Source organism: Bos taurus, chromosome 2 (genome assembly GCF_002263795.3).
Source record: "Bos taurus isolate L1 Dominette 01449 registration number 42190680 breed Hereford chromosome 2, ARS-UCD2.0, whole genome shotgun sequence".
Taxonomy (NCBI): domain Eukaryota; kingdom Metazoa; phylum Chordata; class Mammalia; order Artiodactyla; family Bovidae; genus Bos; species Bos taurus.
Window position 1 is genome coordinate 34711695 of NC_037329.1, and position 22237 is coordinate 34733931.

The following is a 22237-nucleotide window of genomic DNA, read 5'->3' on the forward strand; positions in this document are numbered from 1 at the left end:
TGGAGAACAGTGGAGAAATAACTCCAGAAAGAATGAACAGATGGAGCCAAAGCAAAAACAACACCCAGTTGTGGATGTGACTGGTGATAGAAGTAAAGTCCGATGCTGTAAAGAGCAATATTACATAGGAACCTGGAATGTTAGGTCCAGGAATCAAGGCAAATTGGAAGTGATCAAACAGGAGATGGCAAGAGTGAAAATCGATATTTTAGGAATTAGCAAACTAAAACTGACTTGAATGGGTGAATTTAATGCAGATGACCATTATGTCTACTATTGTGGTCAAGAATCCCTTAGAAGAAACAGAGTAGTCATCATAGTCAACAAAAGAGTCCAAAATGCAGTACATGCATGCAATCTCAAAAATGACAGAATGATCTCAGTTCATTTCCAAGGCAAGCCATTCAAATACAACAGTAATCCAAATCTGTGCCCCAACTAGTAATGCTGAAGAAGCTGAAGTTGAACGGTTCTATGAAGACCTATAACACCCTCTAGAACTAACACCAAAAAAGATGTCCTTTTCATTATAGAGGACTGGAATGCAAAACTAGGAAGTCAAGAAACACCTGGAGTAACAGGCAAATTTGGTCTTGGAGTACAGAATGAAGCAGGGCAAAGGCTAATAGAGTTTTGCCAAGAGAATGCACTGGTCATAGCAAACACCCTCTTCCAACAACACAAGAGAAGATTCTACACATGGACATCACCAGATGGTCAATACCAAAGTCAGATTGATTATATTATTTGCAGCCAAAGATGGAGAAGCTCTATACAGTTGGCAAAAACAAGACTGGGAGCTGATTGTGGCTCAGATCATGAACTCCTTATTGCCAAATTCAGACTTAAATTGAAGAAAGTAGGGAAAACCACCAGACCATTCAGGTATGACCTAAATCAAATCCCTTATGATTATACAGTGGAAGTGAGAAATAGATTCAAGGGACTAGATCTGATAGAGTGCCTGAAAAACTATGGATGGAGGTTTGTAACATTGTATAGGAGGCAGTGATCAAAACCATCCCCAAGAAAAAGAAGTGCAAAAAGGAAAAATGGTTGTCTGAGGAGGCCTCACAAATAGCTGAGAAAAGAAGAGAAGTGAAATGCAAAGGAGAAAAGGAAAGATATACCCATTTGAATGCAGAGTTCCAAAGAACAGCAAGGAGAGATAAGAAAGCCTTCCTCAGTGATCAGTGCGAAGAAATAGATAGGAAATAGTAAATGGGAAAGACTTATACACCTCAGTGAATATAAATTCCTAATGGTGTACAAAGTGACCTAGACTATATGTTTACACAAACATTTCATACTAATTACCCATTTGGATATTCAACAAAAATTTATTAAATAGTTATGGTGTGCCAGGAACAATATTAGTGCTGGTGTGAAAAAGTAAAAGACGTCTGGCCTTTGAAACAGCTCAGAGTCAAGACAGGAAAATCAATGGATTCAATACTGCATGTACTGGGCTTCATTTAAGGTAAATACTAGAATCCATAAGAACACATGTAAAAAACATCTAATTCACTCTGAAGAGATGAAGGAATGTTTCAAAAGGAGGCAGTGCTTAATATAAATAAATCTTGAGACAAAAGAAATAGTTAACCAGGTAAAAACAAGTGAAATGAGGGACTAAAGACATTATAGGCAAAGAGAACAGCATTCTAAAACGTTTGAGAGAGCCTGTCTCTAACTAGTAGAATTTAGAGTGAGTTTAACTAAAAATGGCTAAGTTTAAATGTCACTTCCTCATTCCTCAAAAAATTAAAAATAGAACTACCATATGATCTAGCAGTACCACTTCTGGGTATGTATTTGAAGGTAATAAAATAACTGTCTTAAAGAGGTATCTGCACTTCCATGTTCACTGCCACACTGCTGACAATATCCAAAATATGGGAACAATCTAAGTGTATATCAATAAATGAATGAATGGAGTAAATACAATGGAATATTATTTAGCCATGAGAAAGAAGGCAATCTTGCCATTTGCAGTGAAATGGATAAAGCTTGAGGGCACTATGCTAAATGAAATATGTCACAGAGGGGAAGATAAGTATTGCATGTTCTCACTTATCTGAACTCCAAAAATTATGAAAGTAATGGGGAGCCTTAGAATGAATTTAAGTAGGGAAATATCTGTTCCTGGTTTCCATCTTAGAAAGAATACTCTGGCAGCTGATTGGTGAATAGGCTGCTTTGGAGATGAGCAATGGGAAGAAAAAGAAATATCAATTAAGAAATGACTATAACAGTTCAGGTGAGAAATGAATGTGAATTCACACTGAGGTCAAGACAATGGGGAATGGAAACAAAAGGTAAATTTTGGACTCCTTAGGAGAAACATTCTGCATAACTTGGTGAGTAACTGGACCTATAATTGGGATTAAAAAGTTGAGAATTATTATTAGGTAATCATGCTAGGAAAAACAAAGAGGTTTTTGAAGATAAAATAATAAGTTTTGCTTAGGATATACCAAGTTTGAGATATTGACAAGATAAACGAGCAGAGATGCTATGTCTGGAACGCTAGACAGAGGTTAAAGTGCGGATTTAAGGTACAGATTTGCAAGTCATCACCATGTAAAGCAGCCGTTCTCAATTTTGGCTGCCCATCAGATTCACTTGGAAAGTTTCTTGCAAATATAAAAACATGGATTATAAATCCATAGATTTTATTTAATACTTCTGAAGTAAGCCTAGAGTATCAGTATTTTTTAAAAGCTAGACATTTGATTTTGATGCATAATGACAATTAAGAATCACTGGTGGGTAATTTAAGTCATGAGTATAGATTAGAATTAAGGATTTCAAACAGCACATTGTCCAATTAGGGGAGATCTAGAAGAAATTATCAGAAAGATTATGATAATAATAACAACTATAATTTATTGAGTACCTATGGTAGAAACTGTGCTGAAGACTTTACGCATGTTATTTGCAGTAAAAAAGAGATAGAAGAGTGAGTGGGTCATATGAGACTTGTCACCCTTCTTCCATGAAGTCTCCCACAGCACTTTCAGTTTACCTTGATGTCTCTCGTCTCAATTTGGCATTTACAATATATGAACTTATACATGGCTATTTAAAATCTAATTTGAATGTATATAGCTCTAAGCCACATACATAACACAGTAGTTAAGAGCAAGAGCTCAGTTAGACCTCCTGGTTTGAACCCCATATCATCCTATCTTTTGTAGGCAATTTTGATCTTAGACAAGCTATTATATATAATATGTGTGTATGTATGTACTGGAGTGGTGTGCCATTGCCTTCTCCAGTACGTATGTATATATGGGTGTTATTGGGTGGTTCAGATGGTAAAAGCATCTGCCTGCAATGCAGGAGACCCAGGTTCAATCCCCGGGTTGGGAAGATCCCCTGGAGAAGGGAATGGCAACCCACTCCAGTATTCTTGCCTGGAGAATTCCATGGACAGGGGAGTCTGGCAGGCTACAGTTCATGGGGTCACAAAGGGTCAGACATGACTGAGCAACTAACACACTATACATACATATGTACTAAATATGTGTATTTATGTACACATGTTATAAATATAACATTATATATGATACTTTACACATACTAAAATGTAAATTCCTTCCCAGGTGAATCTAGTGGTAAAGACTCTGCCTGCCAATGCTGGAGACGCAAGAGATAGGGGTTTGCTCGCTGGGTCAGGAAGATCCTGGAGGAGGAAATGGCAATCCACTCCAGTATTCTTGCCTGGAAAATTGCATGGACAGAGGAGCCTGGCAGGCTACAGTCCATGAGGTTGCAAAGAGCTGGACACAACTGAGCACACACACACACACAAATTCCTTCAAGTGATGGATTTATTTTATATCTTGTTTATCTTTTGTAGCTTTCTCCTCAACTTTACCTAGTTTAGTGGGGACTAATTTTAATAAGCAATATTTGTTAAGCTAGGCACTGTTTCAAGTAATTTACTTATACTAATTCATTAATTTGATTGATTTTCATTACAAGCCTAGAGATTAGCACATTAGTATCCTCATTTTATAGACGACAGTACTGAGGAAGAGAGAGATTAGATAACATTACTAAAACAAACTATATCTGTAAATGGAGGATATAGGATCTAAACAAACAGATCCAGCTCCATAACTCTGGCTCTTAACTACTGTGCTATACTACCTCCCTCCACACTACACAATAGACTCAATAAATTATTATGAGTTTGAATAAAATTTTGACCAAAAAAAAGGAATGGCTCGAAATAGATAATATGCATTTATATGCAGCATATTTTGCATTTCAATATTTCATGAACCAAGTTCTGTTGCCTTTTACAAAGAGAAATTTGATCAAAGATTATTCAATTGTCTTTTTAACTTATTTATATTCCTGTAGTATCATTTTCTAAAAGACTTGGGATAAGGAAAGGATCATTTCAGTAAATGTCTTTTATCTGTTTTTTAAGGAGGGCTTTCTGGCGGTTCAGTGGTACAGAATCTGCCTGCCAATGCAGGAGATGCAGGAGACATGAGTTTGATCCCTGGGTCAAGAAGATCCTCTGGAAGAGGAAGTGGCAAACCACTCCAGTATTCTTGCCTGGAAAATCCCATGGACAGAGGAGCCTGGCAGGCTACATAGTCCATGGAAAATAAGTATTGACAATTTTCTGGGCCACTACCATATGTATAGCTATTTCCCAAGGCAACGTGAAGCCAGAGGATTAGTAAGAACAACTTCATAGGAACTTCTAGAAAAATGGGTTTTTCAAATAATGCAGTATTCTACAGAAAGGAACTGAGTATTCTCAATTACATGGGTCTGCTATTGCTCTAAATAAAGGGCCAGAAGAGCAACAGTGTCTGGTTTCATTTTTACTCACACTGTGGAATTCCATGTTTACTTCCATCGTTTATATGGATGATGTACTAAATAAGAGTATTCAGTTCCAATTTTTTCAATTCCCTTGCACAAATGCTATCCTCCTGATAACAAAAGTCACATCTCAGATGTCATACCTAAGGGAGATCTGCTCTTGGATGTTACCCAGCCTTTTTGCTAACCTCACACAATACTAAATAAGTTCTGGTGTATGGAATAGAAAATTTATAGACGATATTAAAGGTATTAGCAATGACACTTACTTTATCATTGCTATATTAGCAATAAGCAGAGCTTAAATATCCCTGTAACTTCCATGATTATCAGTAGCAATTTCTCCTTCCAATTTTTCCTAAGACAAAGTCTTTATTATCCAAATATTCACCATAGTGACATGAATATTCATTGTATTAAAATGATCCTTCTAGATTGTCCTTGGTCTAGGAAATGTCTAAAATAAAGCCAAAGCTAAAGCTGATTACTTAACAATAAAATGGAGTTTACATCAGGGACAAGCAGGAGGTCTCTTAGGGTCTGAAATCTAGGACTCCTGAGTAGTTGTGGACAGACCAAGAAATACTCTCACGTGCAACTCTGATAGAGAATTTGATTAAAATCCTTCATTTTGCTTCTACCCCCTACCTTGTCTACTAACTACTAAATCTACTCAGGAATTTAATTTTCATTTTCAAAGTCTCAGGAGGGTTAGAGCTCTGAATATGACTGCAAAATATAGGTGCTGTTTTTTTTTTTTATCTTTTATTTTATTTTCTCCCAAAAATAATTAGTTCAGCACAGAAATGTTCTCAGTTTAGAAATTCATAATATAACACTCAAGATTCTACATTATCGGGTCCCAACAAATCTTTTCTTTGATAGTCTGAGTTACCCGACTGGGCTATAGACCAAAATGAACCATTCCATACTACTCAAACATATTATTTGCTTTCTGTCTCCCAACTTTTGCTCATGTTATTTCCTCTACCCAAAATGACCTTTTTCCCGTCTTGGCCAGTCTTCAAGGTCTACCTCATATGCCCCTTGACATACTTCCCCAACTCCTCTTCTAGCTTTTCTTTCTCTCTCCTCACTTAGCTTGAAATATTCTGCCAGCTGAACTCAGCAGAATGATTTATGCCTCTTTCATCTCATTTTTGAACCTCTATGGCACTTACTACTTTCCACATCCTGTTATAGTCATTTGTATTTAGTGTTTATGATTCACTGTCTATGATTTCCTGACGGCAAGGACCTGTTGGTCTTTATATCCTTGCCCTGTACTGCGCTTACTGCAGTACTACAGGGTTTTGCACGTTTGGCTTTTTGTTTACTTTAACAAATTGCATTGTGCTGAAATTTGATCGGCAATTTGATTGACCTTGTGCCAATTCAAGGGAAATAGCTGCACATTGAGAAAATTGCTCAAGAGAAGAGAACTAAAATGCAAAAATGTCACAAAATGTAACACAAGATTACTTAAGATTTAGATTTAGGTTTCATCCAAGCACCAAATTACACATGTGTACTTAGGAGTTTGACAGTTTTTAAGCACATTGATGTCTTTACATTAAATAAGCATCAGTAATTCAAAATATTATACTCTATCAAACAGGAACTTGAACTGCTGTATTCATATATAGTATTGTATTTATATTTCATTTTAGTCTTTCATCTAGAGTATAAATTTTCATTAACAAATAAAATTACTAAAACAAGCTATGTATAAATATGAGTGAAGAGTCTTCATCAAGGATATTTTTTATGATTTAAAAAATAACTCAGGTCATTAAACCTAAGCTCTATAACCTCTCTATTATTTTATTTAAACCTTGATTTTTACTCCTTAATTTTAATCTCTAACTAGTATTTTTTAAAAAAGACCTGATATTGCTGTTAAGCTTTCCCAAAGACTCAGTAGTCTTCTGTTATGAAGTGTTTTTAGCTGAATTTCTTACTTGCTAAGAAGAATGAGGGTGAGAGGTCAAAATTAAACTCACAATGACCATTACCAATAGCTCATCCTAGCTCTAAGCATTTATATAATAATGTCTGCCACTAAGTAACATTGGCAGTAATGTGCTTAGTATATTTCAGAACTCATAAGGTGATTTACATGTCTTAACTCATTTGACCTTCACAATTCTTTGACACAGGCACCAGTACTACGTCTGTATCACACTGAGGAAACTGAAACCCAGAAAGGTTAAGTAACTTGCCCACAATCATACAGCTGGTAAGTGGTGTAGCTAAGACTTGAATCTAGTGATCATGGCAGTCTGGATGCTTAACTACCATACTATACAAACCAGAAGAACTTGTAAATAATTTTCTATTGCTTTAATTCAAGAAAATAAGCATTATTGGACAGCATGCACCAGCCTGGGATTCCAGAGAAATAAGGTTTTTGCATCTTCTCTACCCACTTCCCTTCATGGCAAATAGATGGGAAAACAATGGAATCAGTGAGAGATTTTATTTTCTTGGGCCTAAATATCACTGCAGATGGTGACTGTAGCCCTGAAATTAAAAGATGCCTGCTCCCTGGAAGAAAAGCTAAAACAAGCCTGAGTGAGTGAAGTCACTCAGTCGTGTCCAACTCTTTGCAACCCCGTGGACTGTAGCCCACCAGGCTCCTCCGTCCATGGGATTCTCCAGGCAAGAATACTGGAGTGGGTTGCCATTTCCTTCTCCAGGGGATCTTCTCGACCCAGGGATTGAACCCAGGTATCCCGCATTGCAGGCAGACGCTTTAACCTCTAAGCCACCAGGGAAGGAAAACAAGCCTAGACAGCATATTAAAAAGCAGAGACGTTACTTTGTCAACAAAGGTCCGTATAGTCAAATGTATGGTTTTTCCAATAGTCATGTATAGATGTGAGATCTGGACCATAAAGAAGACTGAATGCCAAAGAATTGATACTTTTGAACTGCGGTGTTGGAGAAGACTCTTGAGAGTCCCTTGGACTGCAAAGAAATCCAACCAGTTCATCCTAAAGGAAATCAGTCCTGAATATTCATTGGAAAGACTGATGCTGAAGCTGAAACTCCAATACTTTGGCCACCTGATGCGAAGAACTGACTCATTGGAAAAGACCCTGATGCTGGGAAAGATTGAAGGCAGGAGGAGAAGGGGACAACAGAGGATGAGACGGTTGGATGGCATCACCAACTCGATGGACATGAGCAAGCTCTGGGAGATGGTGAAGGACAGGGAAGCCTGGCATGCTGCAGCCCATGGAGTTGCAAAGAGTCGGACACGACCGAGCAACTGAACAACAACCCACCTCCATGCTGCTTTCAGCCAGCACACTGGTATGAAAGAGAAGAGAGTTGTGCATGGATGTCCAACAGCCAGATGGTTAAGGTCTACTTCCCTACTAGTTCCTCCCAGTCCCCTTCCTCAGAGCCTAAGGTAAATCCTATCCTCCCCAATTTATTCAACAGACTCCCCAAATGACCCTGACCTACCTAGCATCAAACAGTTCAAAACTTACAACTCCTTACTTCCAAAATTTAATCCCTATGAAATCAAAATCCCCTTCCATAATAACCTATATAGCTCAGTCGGTAAAGAATCTGCCTGCAATGCAGGAGACCTAGGTTCAATTCCTGGGTCAGGAAGATCCCCTGGAGAAGGAAATGGCAACCCACTCCAGTATTCTTGCCTAGAGAATCCCCATGGACAGAAGAGCCTGTCAGGCTACAGTACATGGCGTCGCAAGAGTCAGACACAACTTGGTGACTAAACCACCCCCAAACTGGAATTACACAAATTTGGTCACATCCCTGTTTTGAAATGATTGTTGGGGTCCCTGCTTCTGCATGCTGCCAATATTTTTGCTCTCAAATTGGACTATGGCTTATACAATGTACAAGGCTGAAACTCCAATACTTTGGCCACCTCATGCGAAGAGTTGACTCATTGTAAAAGACCCTGAACCTGGGAGGGATTGGGGGCAGGAGGAGAAGGGGACAACAGAGGATGAGATGGCTGGACGGCATCACCGACTCGATGCACATGAGTTTGGGTGAACTCCAGGAGTTGGTGATGGACAGGGAGGCCTGGCATGCTGCGATCCATGGGGTCACAAAGAGTCGGACACAACTGAGCGACTGAACTGAACTGAACTGAATTTTATTAACAGTTTATAATGCCCTAATAAAAATAATTTTATTATAAAAGAAGTTAATGCAGTTATAAAAATTATATAATGCTTGATTTTATAGTTTGATCCAATCTTTAATGTCTCTAATACCAAGAGATTTACATGAGGAAAAAAGAATTATATGTAACTCATCCTAAGGTTCACCAATTAATAAATTAGAACTGATAGTAGCATACCACTTTTGAAAAGTCAATTCAAAATATGAGCATAATTCATTATGTACATTTTCTCATAATCTTGGAAACAGGAAACAACTCTTTCTTTTCCGTATTCCTCTCAACACCAAATACAATACTGTGCAAATGATCAGCTTTCACATAATGCTCACTGAATTGAACAATTACCCAAATAGTTGTTTATAGACAGCTTACCTTTAGAAATCTTTACAATGTATAATGAAATGCACATATAAAATGGTACCAATAAAGGCAACCATTACAAAAAGAAGATGACCAATTGTTACTGAGCAGATTTACAATCAATTTCACCATTCTAAAGGTCAAGATCATCTTGCTGTACAGGAAAAAGATTGACATTATATTAAATGTCTCTGACATTCTAACTAATATTTACTTTTTAATGTTATATACTCTGACATAGCAACAGAGAAACACTTTTCTCCACCTTGTAAAAGAAATGAGACTAAGACTGTAATTTTTTCACCTTACAGAACTATTGAGATATCCTTATTTAAGTGTCATTGAAGAAAGTAACTAAAAATCTTTATGGTTTGGTTCTTTTAAAAGGTCACAAACACAGTGAAAAATCTAGCAGAATGTTGTGAAACCAATACTTAGAGGAATCCCAAAGCAATGCCAAGAAACAGAATGTACTCATAGTGACTAATACATGCAAATACTGGAAATAAATTCTAACAGATTAAACAGGTTTTGTAGCAACTAAAAGGTATATTCAAATCATTCCAAAATTAATCAAGCTTAAGAATATGGCAAACTTCCCTGCTAATAAGAATCTAAGCAGGCTAAGTAGTCTGAATAGCATATAAAAAATAATAGTCAATATCAGTAAGTATAATTTTTAGTGTGCTTTTAATTAAAAAGGAGAAACTGACCCCTTAACTGAATCAAATCACTGTTTCAGATTTCCATTTTAGTCTTTGATAAGTATATTCATATTTAACACAACATTTTACCTTGATGGGGTATTAAACCCTAATCAAGCTATGGAATCATGAATACAAAACTATCTTCTGAGAAATGCTGCAACATTTTCTCTGTTTTTGTTCATTTAATATGGGATGCCTTGGCAAGTATCTGCCAGGTCCCCTAATACTGAGGCAGAAATATGTGTAATAAAAAAAAAAAATTCCTTCAAAACTTGAATGTCAAACAGAGGCAAGGCTTCTTATCCAAGCATGTAACCCTGAGGATATGCTATAAAAAAACAAAGTTAAATGCATTATAACATGATAGGTGAAAATGGTTTAAAATAAATAGCAGAGTTTCAGAATAAAATGAATATATAAATCCAAATTCTTTGATGTGATGATTTTCTATTCTTTGTAGTTAACATGTTTAATATAATTAAGTCTTTCATTTTGAAAATGAAAGTAAGCAAAAGTAGAATATCTCTGGATCAAAAATCTTAAACAAGCTTATACGTCACCGGATTTCTTTGTAAAAAAACAAAGAAAAAAAAACAGATTCATTATCTGCTTTAATCTATAAGCAGTGCCTTAGCAGATCTCTACATTAAGGAACCAAAGCATCATTACGTCAATAGATCTGAAATATAATTAAAAGCAATGCCTTTTAAAACAATTTAGATACTGAAAGATAATTTCAAGAAAATAGCTCAGATGCTAATAAACATAATTCTACTCATCACAGTTGGGTTGCTGTGTGTGGTTGCACAGTACAGTGGCAGTAACATCTATTTCTATGCTTAAGAAATCCCAGATAAAAAAATTTAATATGTCACTATATATAAGCAGCTAGCTATGGTGTATACTTATCAATATGAAAGATTTATGCTATTTTTATCATTCAAAATAAAAGCTGCAATTTGACTGTATTCAGGTTTAATCTGGAAAAATCTGTAGAGCCCAAAACCTTGCCCTTAATCACATACAAAGGATCTCTTTCTTTACTTCCCACTTCCCCATAAAAAGCTAAAGTAAACACAAACTTAAAACACACACACATTTCTAAAACTCATATTGTTTATCTGGCATCTATTACTATAAATATTACTTGTTCAAATATCCTAAAGAGAATCTAATAATAAACAATTACATTGATTAATATATTCTAAATGAGCTAGAAAAAGCAGTAACTCTACAATCTAACAGCATCATCATAATTCATGAGGTCATACCTGATGACTTAGAGATTGAAAAGACTCACAGGTTCCAGACTGCATGACCTTTCTATTTCCAGAGATCCCTAAAGATTGCATTTCCTGTCTTACAAAAGATAATCACAGCCACCTCTATGTCTCAGCATCTTCAGGGCTAGTGAAGAAAACATCAAACAGCAGATCTGTCCATCAGTATCTGTTTAAGTCATCATGAAAATATCAGATCTCATATGCTGTTTATCATCTCCCCTTTGCAGTTATAAACACTGCGTATTAAGAGAGGATGACACAGTTGTATGTGCTGAAGCTGCTAATGCTGTCTGAAAACAGTAAGCTTACTGCTTAGAGCAATTCTGCATCATCCAAACAGAGAATGAGTCACGTCTTTCAGGTTTCCCACTTCTGATACTATAAAGATTTCACGTGCCCAGGAAAGTTTGAATTTTTTGTCATTTCTTTACAAATAAGCAATGTTCTATTTAATTAACTGTCCAATGCATCTGTTGCCATGTTAAAGCGTTAGTTCTTAATTATTGGGCAATTTTCTCCACCTATGACTAAGCTTTAATGATTTAAGAAGCAACATTGTACTCTCTCTTAAAGGACTCTTTCTTCCAAACCATGTGCATCATCACTTATCCAACCCATCAAAATTAGAAGTTCCTAAAAATGATGAATTTTTCTTCTGGAAATCTTTGATAATTGTGTATAATAGCAGATAGATAAATAAGTAAGTGCATATTCACTTTTTAATTCTCAGGAACTATTTTTATTTCATATCTTTCAGACCAACACACTTCAAATCAAAATAATTTTTATACTATTAATAAAAGGTACAAAATCTCCTATAGAACTTAATATGCAAAACACAAAATGCTATTATGAAATTCCAAAACTGCATGGTTAAATCTAAATCTAGGAAATTAAACCTATGTTATTGGCATTTTTAGTCATTTTTCATTGCATATTATTTGTGTTCATTGAGATTCTTATAATGCTCTCTTTTACCACAACAGAGTAGAATTAAGGAATTTTAAGATTAATAAAATACTCTGATGATAGAAAACTGATATCCTCCAAGATTATAAATGGAAATACTTTCTCTTTACCATATTATAAAAGATCATGTTTTAGAAATAAAACAAAGACTAAAATTATATTTAATTGAATGTAAAATTAGGACACCAAATATAACATATTACCCTAAAAGAGTCCTCACATTATATATAGCCTGAATTAATGAACACTTTCTTTATATAGCTCTGAATGCTTTATGTGTATACCTGTGATATAAACTAAATGAAATTTAATGATAGCTAAAAGTACTATACAGAAAATGTTTTTTAAGTGTAAACTAATTACAAACCCGGAGAAGGCAATGGCACCCCACTCCAGTACTCGCCTGGAAAATCCCATGGATGGAGGAGCCTGGTGGGCTACAGTCCATGGGGTCGCTAAAAGTCGGACACGACTGAGCGACTTCACTTTCACTTTTCACTTTCATGCATTGGAGAAGGAAATGGCAACCCACTCCAGTGTTCTTGCCTGGAGAATCCCAGGGACGGGGGAGCCTGGTGGGCTGCTGTCTATGGGGTCGCACAGAGTCGGACATGACTGAAGCGACTTAGCAGCAGCAGCAGCAGCAATTACAAACCAGTATAACTTCCCTTCTCCCATTCACAACATCTGACGAGCATTTGAGCATAATTTGTATTATCATGGAGACTAATGAGTCTTAAAAATTGGGCTTCTTTAAAAGGCTGATGGGTAGAGGCACAGGGGAGATGTTGGTCAAAAGTGCAGACTTCCAGCTACAAGATGAATAAGTTCTAGGGATCTAATGCACAGGATAGTGATTACAGTTAATCATATTGTATTATATACTTGAAAGTTACATATGGTGGTAATTTTTGCAATGTGTAAGTATATCAAATTAAACTTATACAATGTTATATGTCAATTATATCTCAATAAATCTAAGGGAAATGATTATACCTTAAATAGATCTAATTTTTATTTGTAGAAAGAAATTAGTCTTGTTTAATAGTCTGATCCACATTATGTCCTTAAAGAAATTACTGCCTCTAACTGCACAGGTTCAGACAAAATGTTTTGTAGTTTTGGCTGTATGTACACAATGACATACCTGAATGGAAACTCATATGTATTATGATTTATGCATGCAGTATTTACTCTCTTAACATCTATCTCCCTTCCTATATTTATTTCTTCATGTGGAAAATATTAAACATCTTCTTTGTGTCAGATGCTGTGCTACAGAATTCATGACAATGTAGATATGCCATCACAAAAGCAGATAATTAAACAAGTATGCTTTGCCATGACAGAAGATCAAGGGATATGAGACTGATTAATAGGACAGATCCCTAACCTAAGGACCAGAAAAGATCTTCCTAAGGAATTACTGTTAAAACTGAGAAGATCTTGAGTAAATGATATCTGAGGGGTGCTGAATACAGCATGATGAGACCATGAAGCATTAGTAGGACAGAGAGAAGAGATGAGGCTGAAAGGTAAACCAAGGTCTAATCACAGGACTCTTCAGAAACCATTTGAAGAGAATGGACTTAAACTTCAGGGGAATGGGAATCCTTAAACAGAATCATTTTTGTAGTTTAATATTATTCTGGCTATGAGAGAGAATCAATTGAGTAAAATAAAACTGGAAAAGACAAGATATATAATTTGGGGCAGGGGATAATGATGGCCTGAACCAAAGTGGTGGCAGTAGGGATGGAGAGAAATTGATAGATTCCAGATATACTTTTTAGTTAGAAAGAATGTGATGGGAGACTAAATGTGAGAAATGAGGTAGAGAGAAGTGTCAAGGTTTATTCATAACTTCCTAAATTATTATAGATTTCGTCTTGACAGTTCATATATTTTCATCACATGCTCCACTGTATTGTCATTAATTTCACATGTATGTGTTTAGTTTTTATAAAATAGCCAGAAAGTGTTGAGAAGGAAAGCTCATCTGACATTCATTCTGTGACCTCTTAAAATGTGCTTAAATTTGAGCAAAATTATTATAAATGCATAAGCAAAAAATAAACTGAAAGTTGTACTTTTCTTTCATATACTTTGTCACAGCACTGATGATCAGGCTTCTTTTTTTGTTATAGTCACTACTTTGTTGTATTTTTTAGATTCTACATATAAGTGATGTCATACAGTATTTGTTTTTCTTTGTCTGACTTATTTCACTTAACATAATGCCCTCCAAGTCCATCCATGCTGCCACAAATGGCAAATTTTAATTATTTTTTACATGGCTGAGTAGTATTCCATTGTGTGTATATACTACATCTTCTTTATCCATTCATCAGCAGCAGGTTGTATTTTCATCTTTTTCACAGTTTCCTAAATAAACGCTGTGAAAAGCTTTTATTTAGGCCCCAGTTGTTTAGTTTTGCTTTTATTTCCTTTACTTTAGGAGGTGGATCCAAAAATTATTGCTGTGACTTATGCTGTGTTCTGCCTATGTTTTCCTCCAGGAGTTTTTTAATATCCAGTCTTAGATTTTGGTCTTTAATCCATTTTATGTTTACTTTTATATATGGTGTTAGAGAATGTTCTAATTTCCTTCTTTTACATGTATCTGATCAGCTTTCCTAGCAACATTTATTGAAGAGACTGTCTCTTCTCCATTGTATACTTTTGCCTCCTTTGTTGTAGATTAAATGACCGTAAGTACATGGGTTTGTTTCTAGGCTCTATCCTGTTTCATTGCTCTATATATCTGGTTTATTCCAGAACCATATTGTTTTGATTATTATAGCTTTGTAGTAGTCTGAAGTCAGGGATCATGATTCCTCCAGCTGTGTTCTTTTTTTCTCAAAATTGTTTTGGCTATGCAGGGTCTTTTGTGTTTCCATACAAATTTTAACAATAAAGAAGCAGACTCACAGATACAGAGAACAAACCATAGAGGGAATGTACCTCAACATAATAAAAAAAACATATATGGCAAACCAGCAGTTAATGTTATTCTCAATGGTGAAAATTTGAAATCTTTTCCTCTAAGATCAGGAAAAATATGGATGCTCACTCTTGCCACTTCTCTTCAACAAAGAATTGGAATTCCTAGCCACAGCAATTCAGCAAGAAAAAGAAGTAGTGGGCAACCAAATTGGAAAGAAAGAAGTAAAACAGTCTCTATTTGCAGCTGACATGGTATTATATATAGAAAACCCTAAAGATGGAACCCTCCAAAATCTGTTAGAAATAATAAATAAATTCAGTAAAGCCAGAAGATACATCAAGATACAGAAATCTTTGGCATTTCTATTCATTCATAGTGAACTATTAGAAAGACAAATTGATATAACATTCTCCTTTTTCAATTTTTTTTTTAACTGGAAGATAATTGCTTTACAAAATTGTGCTGGTTTCTGCGATGCATCACCATGAATCAACCACCCCTCTTGGGTGCCACACAGTACCAGGTTTGAGCTCCCTGTGTCCTACAGCAAATTTCCACTGGCTATCTGTTTTACATACGGAGATGTATATGTTTCAGTGCTACTCTCTCAACTCATCCCACTCTCTCCTTTCCCCACTGTGTCCACAAGTCTTTTCTCTATATCTGCATCACCATTAGCATCAAAAAAATAAAATATCCAGGAATATTTCAAGAAGGTGAAAGAGCTGTACACCAATAACTATAAGACTGATGAAAAAAACCGATGCATACACAAATAAATAGAAATATATCCAGTGTTTATGAAATGCAGGAATTAATATTGTTTAAAGGTCCATACTACCCCACACTACCCAAAGAAATCTACAGGTTCAATGCAATTCCTATCAAAAATCCAATGGTCTGTTTCACAAAACTAGAAAAATAATTCTAAGATGTGTATGAAGGGACTTCCTTGGTGGTCCAGTGGTTAAGACTGTGCTTCCATTCCAGGAGTCATGGGTTCTACTCCTGGTCAGGGAATTAAGATCCTGCATGCTGCATGGCATGGCCAAATAAATAAATAAATATTTAAAATAATAATTAAAAAAAAATAAAGTATGTATGGAACCACAAAATATCTCAAACAGCTAAAACAACCTTGAGAAAGAAAAAAGTTGGAGGTATCATGCCCCCTGATTTCAAACTATACTACAAAGCTTATGGTGTTCAAAACACTATGAGTAGTGGCACAAAAAAAGAAACACAGATTAATGGAACAGAATAGAAATCTCACATGTGTTTGTACAATGAATTTATGATAAAGAAGCAAAGAACATACAATAGAGAAACAATAGACTCTTTAATAAATGGTATTGGGAAAACTGGATCAGTTCAGTTCAGTTCAAAAGAATGAAGCTAGGCCACTATCTGACAGCATACACAAAAATTAACTCAAAATGAATTAAAGATTTGAATGTAAGAACTAAAACCATAAAATTCCTTGAGGAAAACACAAGCTGTAACCTAATGCACATAAGTCTTAGCAATGGTTTTGAGGATTTGACTCCAAACGCAAGGGATTAAAAGCAAACATAAACAACTGCGACTGGGCATGCTAAGTTACTTCAATTGTGTCCGACTCTTTGGGACGCTATGGATCATAACCTGCCTTATGGCAGGCTTCTCCATCCATGGGATTCTCCAGGGAAGAATGCTGGAGTGGCTTGCCATGCCCTCCTCCAGGGGACCTTCCTGATCCAGGGATCGAACCATTATCTGGCATCTACCAGCATTGGCAGATGGGTTCTTTACCACTAGTGCCACATGGGAAGCCCCAAACAAATGCGACTACATCAGACTAAAAATCTTCTGCACAATGAAGGAAACCATCATCACAATGAAAAGCAACATACTGAATGGGAGAAGATATTTGCAAATCATATATCTGATAAGAAGCTAGTACCCCAAAATATATAAACAACTCATACAACTCAACAACAACAAACAACCTGATTTGAAAATGGACCCAGTAGCTGAGCAGACATTTTTTCCAAAGAAGACATACAGCTGGCCAACAAGTACATGAAACGATGTCCAATATCATGTCATTATTAGGAAAATACAAACTAAAACCACAATAAGCTATTACCTCACATGTGTTAGAATGGCTATCATCAAAAAGACAAGATGTGAAAAATGTTAGGAAGAATGTAAAGAAATGGAAATCCTAAACTGTTAGTTGGACTGCAAATTGGTATAGTCAGAATGGAAAAAGTATGGAGATTCCTAAAAAAAAAAAAAAAAAATCAAGAATAGAACTACTACATGACCCAGCTATTCCACTTCTGAGTATTTAAGTGAAAAACATGAAAATACGAATTCAAAACTCCTGCATTCATTGCAGCATTATTTACAATAGCCAAGATCTTGAAGCAACATAAGTGTCCGTCAATGGGTGAATTGTTAATGAAGATGTGGTACATATACACAATGGAATACTGCTGCTGCTAAGTCGCTTCAGTCGTATCTGACTCTGTGCGACCCCAGAGATGGCAGCCCACCAGGCTCCCCCGTCCCTGAGATTCTCCAGGCAAGAACACTGGAGTGGGTTGCCATTTCCTTTTCCAATGCATGAAAGTGAAAAGTGAAAGTGAAGCTGCTCAGTCATGTTCGACTCTTCATGACCCCCTGGACTGCAGCCTACCAGGCTTCTCCATCCATGGGATTTTCCAGGCAAGAGTACTGGAGTGGGGTGCCATTGCCTTCTCTGCAATGGAATACTACTCAACCATAAAAAGGATCAAATCCTATCATCTGTGACAACACGGATAGACCTAGGGGTTATTATGCTAAGTGAAGTAAGACAGAGAAAGACAAACATTGTAGGATTTCACTCATATGTGAAATCTAAACGGACAAAACAGACAAAATAAAATAAAAAACAAACTCAGAGAAACAGAGAACAGATCAGTGGTTACTGGGGGAAAGGGGTTGGAGCGTGGCCAAAATAGATGAAGGAGGTGCATGGTGATGGATGGTAACTATATTTGTGGTGGTGATCACTTTGTTCACAGATGCCAAATTATAATGTTATACCCAAGAAACTTATATAATTAAAAAAAACTCACTTCAGATATAGCCAGCCTACTGACCCCACAAGCCACGGTGGGTGAGGACTACTAATGGGAGGATAGCATCCTCTACAATAAAATCTTTAGCATGAAACAAATATATGAGACTCCGCAGCCACCCACGGTATGGCTGGGTGGCATGCTGGGGCTGCTCCTGTTGCTCGAAGCTGACCCTCTTCCCCCCAAAAAATGTTTATTCCAGAGAATACCTCTGAAAACCTAAGTAATCTATTTTGTTGTATGTAATACTGCTTTTTATTTATTTGCTTTTTAAAGTATAAATTAGTTCACTTTCCAAAGTAATTTGGCAAAATATGTTACAATTCTTAAAAACATTGAGTCCTTTCTAGTATTTCATTTGGAGAATCTGTACAAAAGAAATAGGCAGATGAAGGTTTCTGCACAAAGATGTTTGGTGCTACATTCTTAGAAGAGAAAAAACAGAAATAATATGAGAAAGGTTAACTAAATTATGAGACAACAAAATGGAATGCATTAGTAACCAACAAAGATGTTAATGACAATGAAAATGTGTACTGTAATAGAATATTGAATGAAAAACAAAATCCCAATATATTTATGTAGTACAATCTCAAATCAACGCAAAGAAATAGAGGAAAACAACTGAACGGGAAAGACTAGAGATCTCTTCAAGAAAATTAGAGATATCAAGGGAACATGTCATGTAAAGATGGGCATAATAAAGAACAGAAACGGTATGGACCTAACAGAAGCAGAAGATATTAAGATATTATGGTCTTTCTGATAGATTTAGCTATCATTAAAATACAATTTGGGCAATACTACAATTTGCCCGAGCAGCTGCGACCAGCGCACTTAGCATGGCGGAGAGGAGCTTCCCCAAGTCCAAGGTCAGGGGCAGAAGCCGGGAGGACCCCATGCCCGAGGGGCGGTGGCCAAGAGGACTGACCCCACGTCCAAGGTCAGGGGCAGCGGCAGGGAGGAGCAACCCCGCCTCCGAGGTCAGGGGTGGCAGCTGAGAGGAGCTACCCACCGCCCGAGGCCAGGGGCAGCAGCCAGAGGTACAACCCCACATCCAAGGAGTGGTGGCTGCGTGGGCGCAGGAGGGCCTAGAGGAGCTGTTCTACATTCAAGGTCAGGAGGGGCAGTGGTGAGGAGATACCCCTCGTCCAAGGTAAGGAGCAGCAGCTGCGCTTTGCTGGAGCAGCCGTGAAGAGATACCCCACATCCAAGGTAAGAGAAACCCAAGTAAGACGGTAGGTATTGCAAGAGGGCATCAGAGGGCAGACACACTGAAACCATACTCAAAGAAAACTAGTCAATCTAATCACACTAGGACCACAGCCTTGTCTAACTCAATGAAACTAAGCCATGCCCCTGGGGCCACCCAAGACGGGCGGGTCATGGTGGAGAGATCTGACAGACTGTGGTCCACTGGAGAAGGGAATGGCAAACCACTTCAGTATTCTTGCCTTGAGAATCCCATGAACAGTATGAAAAGGCAAAAATGATAGGATACTGAAAGAGGAACTCCCTGGGTCAGTAGGTGCCCAATATGCTACTGAAGATCAGTGGAGAAATAACTCCAGAAAGAATGAAGGGATGGAGCCAAAGCAAAAACAATACCCAGTTGTGGATGTGACTGGTGATAGAAGCAAGGTCCAATGCTGTAAAGAGCAATATTGCATAGGAACCTGGAAAGTCAGGTCCACCAATCAAGGCAAATTGGGAGTGGTCAAACAAGAGATGGCAAGAGTGAATGTCGACATTCTAAGAATCAGCGAATTAAAATGGACTGGAATTGGTAAATTTAACTCAGATGACCATTATATCTACTACTGTGGGCAGGAATCCCTCAGAAGAAATGGAGTATGGTCAACAAAAGAGTCTGAAATGCAGTACTTGGATGCAATCTCAAAAATGACAGAATGCTCTCTGTTCATTTCCAAGGCAAACCATTCAATATCACAGTAATCCAAGTCTATGCCAGAACCAGTAATGCTGAAGAAGTTGAAGTTGAACGGTTCTATGAAGACCTACAAGACCTTTTAGAACTAACACCCAAAAAAGATGTCCTTTTCATTATAGAACTGGAATGCAAAAGTAGGAAGTCAAGAAACACCTGGAGTAACAGGCAAATTTGGCCTTGGAATACGGAATGAAGCAAGGCAAAGACTAATAAGAATTTTGCCAAGAAAATGCACTGGTCATAGCTAACACCCTCTTCCAACAACACAAGAGAAGACTCTACACATGGACATCACCAGATGGTCAACACTGAAATCAGACTGATTATATTCTTTGCAGCCAAAGATGGAGAAGCTCTATACAGTCAACAAAAACAAGACCAGGAGCTGACTGTGGCTCAGATCATGAACTCTTTATTACCAAATTCAGACTAAATTGAAGAAAGTAGGGAAAACCACTAGACAATTCAGGTATGACCTAAATCAAATCCCTTATGATTATATGAGTGGAAGTGAGAAATAGATTTAAGGGCCTAGATCTGATAGATAGAGTGCCTGATGAACTATGGAATGAGGTTCATGACATTGTACAGGAGACAGGGATCAAGACCATCCCCATGGAAAAGAAATGCCAAAAAGCAAAATGGCTGTCTGGGGAGGCCTTACAAATAGCTGTGAAAAGAAGAGAAGTGAAAAGCAAAGGAGAAAAGGAACAATATAAGCATCTGAATGCAGAGTTCCAAAGAATAGCCAGGAGAGATAAGAAAGCCTTCCTCAGCGATCAATGCAAAGAAGTAGAGGAAAACAACAGAATGGGAAAGACTAGAGATCTCTTCAAGAAAATTAGAGATACCAGGGGAACATTTCATGCGAAGATGGGTTCAATAAAGGACAGAAATGGTATGGACCTAACAGAAGCAGAAGATATTAAGAAGAGATGGCAAGAATACACAGAAGAACTGTACAAAAAAGATCTTCACGACCCAGATAATCACGATGGTGTGATCACTGACCTAGAGCCAGACATCCTGGAATGTGAAGTCACGTGGGCCTTAGAAAGCATCACTACGAACAAAGCTAGTGGAGGTGATGAAATTCCAGTTGAGCTATTTCAAATCCTAGAAGATAATGCTGTGAAACTGCTGCACTCAATATGCCAGCAAATTTGGAAAACTCAGCCTTGGCCAGAGGACTGGTAAAGGTCATTTTTCATTCCAATCCCAAAGAAAGGCAATGTCAAAGAATGCTCAAACTACCGCACAATTGCACTCATCTCACAAGCTAGTAAAGTAATGCTCAAAATTCTCCAAGCCAGACTTCAGCAATACATGAACCATGAACTTCCAGTTGTTCAAGCTGGTTTTAGAAAAGGCAGAGGAACCAGAGATCAAATTCCCAACATCCGCTGGATCATAGAAAAAGTAGGAAACTTCCAGAAAAACATCTATTTCTGTTTTATTGACTATGCCAAAGCCTTTGACTGTGTGGATCACAATAAACTGTGGAAAATTCTGAAAGAGATGGGAATACCAGACCACCTGACCTGCCTCTTGAGAAATTTGTATGCAGGTCAGGAAGCAACAGTTAGTACTGGACATGGAACAACAGACTGGTTCCAAATAGAAAAGGAGTATGTCAAGGCTGTATATTGTCACCCTGCTTATTTAACTTATATGCAGAGTACATCATGAGAAACGCTGGGCTGGAAGAAGCACAAGCTGGAATCAAGATTGCCAGGAGAAATATCAATAACCTCAGATATGCAGATGATACCACCCTTATGGCAGAAAGTAAAGAGGAAGTAAAAAGCCTCTTGATGAAAGTGAAAGAGGAGAGTGAAAAAGATGGCTTAAAGTTCAACATTCAAAAAACAAAGATCATGGCATCTGG

At 37.2% G+C, this 22237-nt stretch overlaps 1 protein-coding gene across 8 annotated transcripts in view; it reads right to left on the reverse strand.

The window, feature by feature from the left end:
- Positions 1-22237, reverse strand: part of SLC4A10 (solute carrier family 4 member 10) — a 343111-nt gene that overhangs the window by 238300 nt on the left and 82574 nt on the right. For 4 of the 8 annotated variants that reach the window (XM_059874452.1, XM_025001569.2, XM_025001553.2 and 1 more), the window contains exon 1: positions 11361-11653. The exons of 1 other annotated variant lie outside the window; for it this stretch is intronic. In XM_059874452.1, the coding sequence (XP_059730435.1) occupies positions 11361-11441 (81 nt within the window). In that variant the 5' untranslated portion in view covers positions 11442-11653. 8 annotated transcript variants of the gene reach the window in all.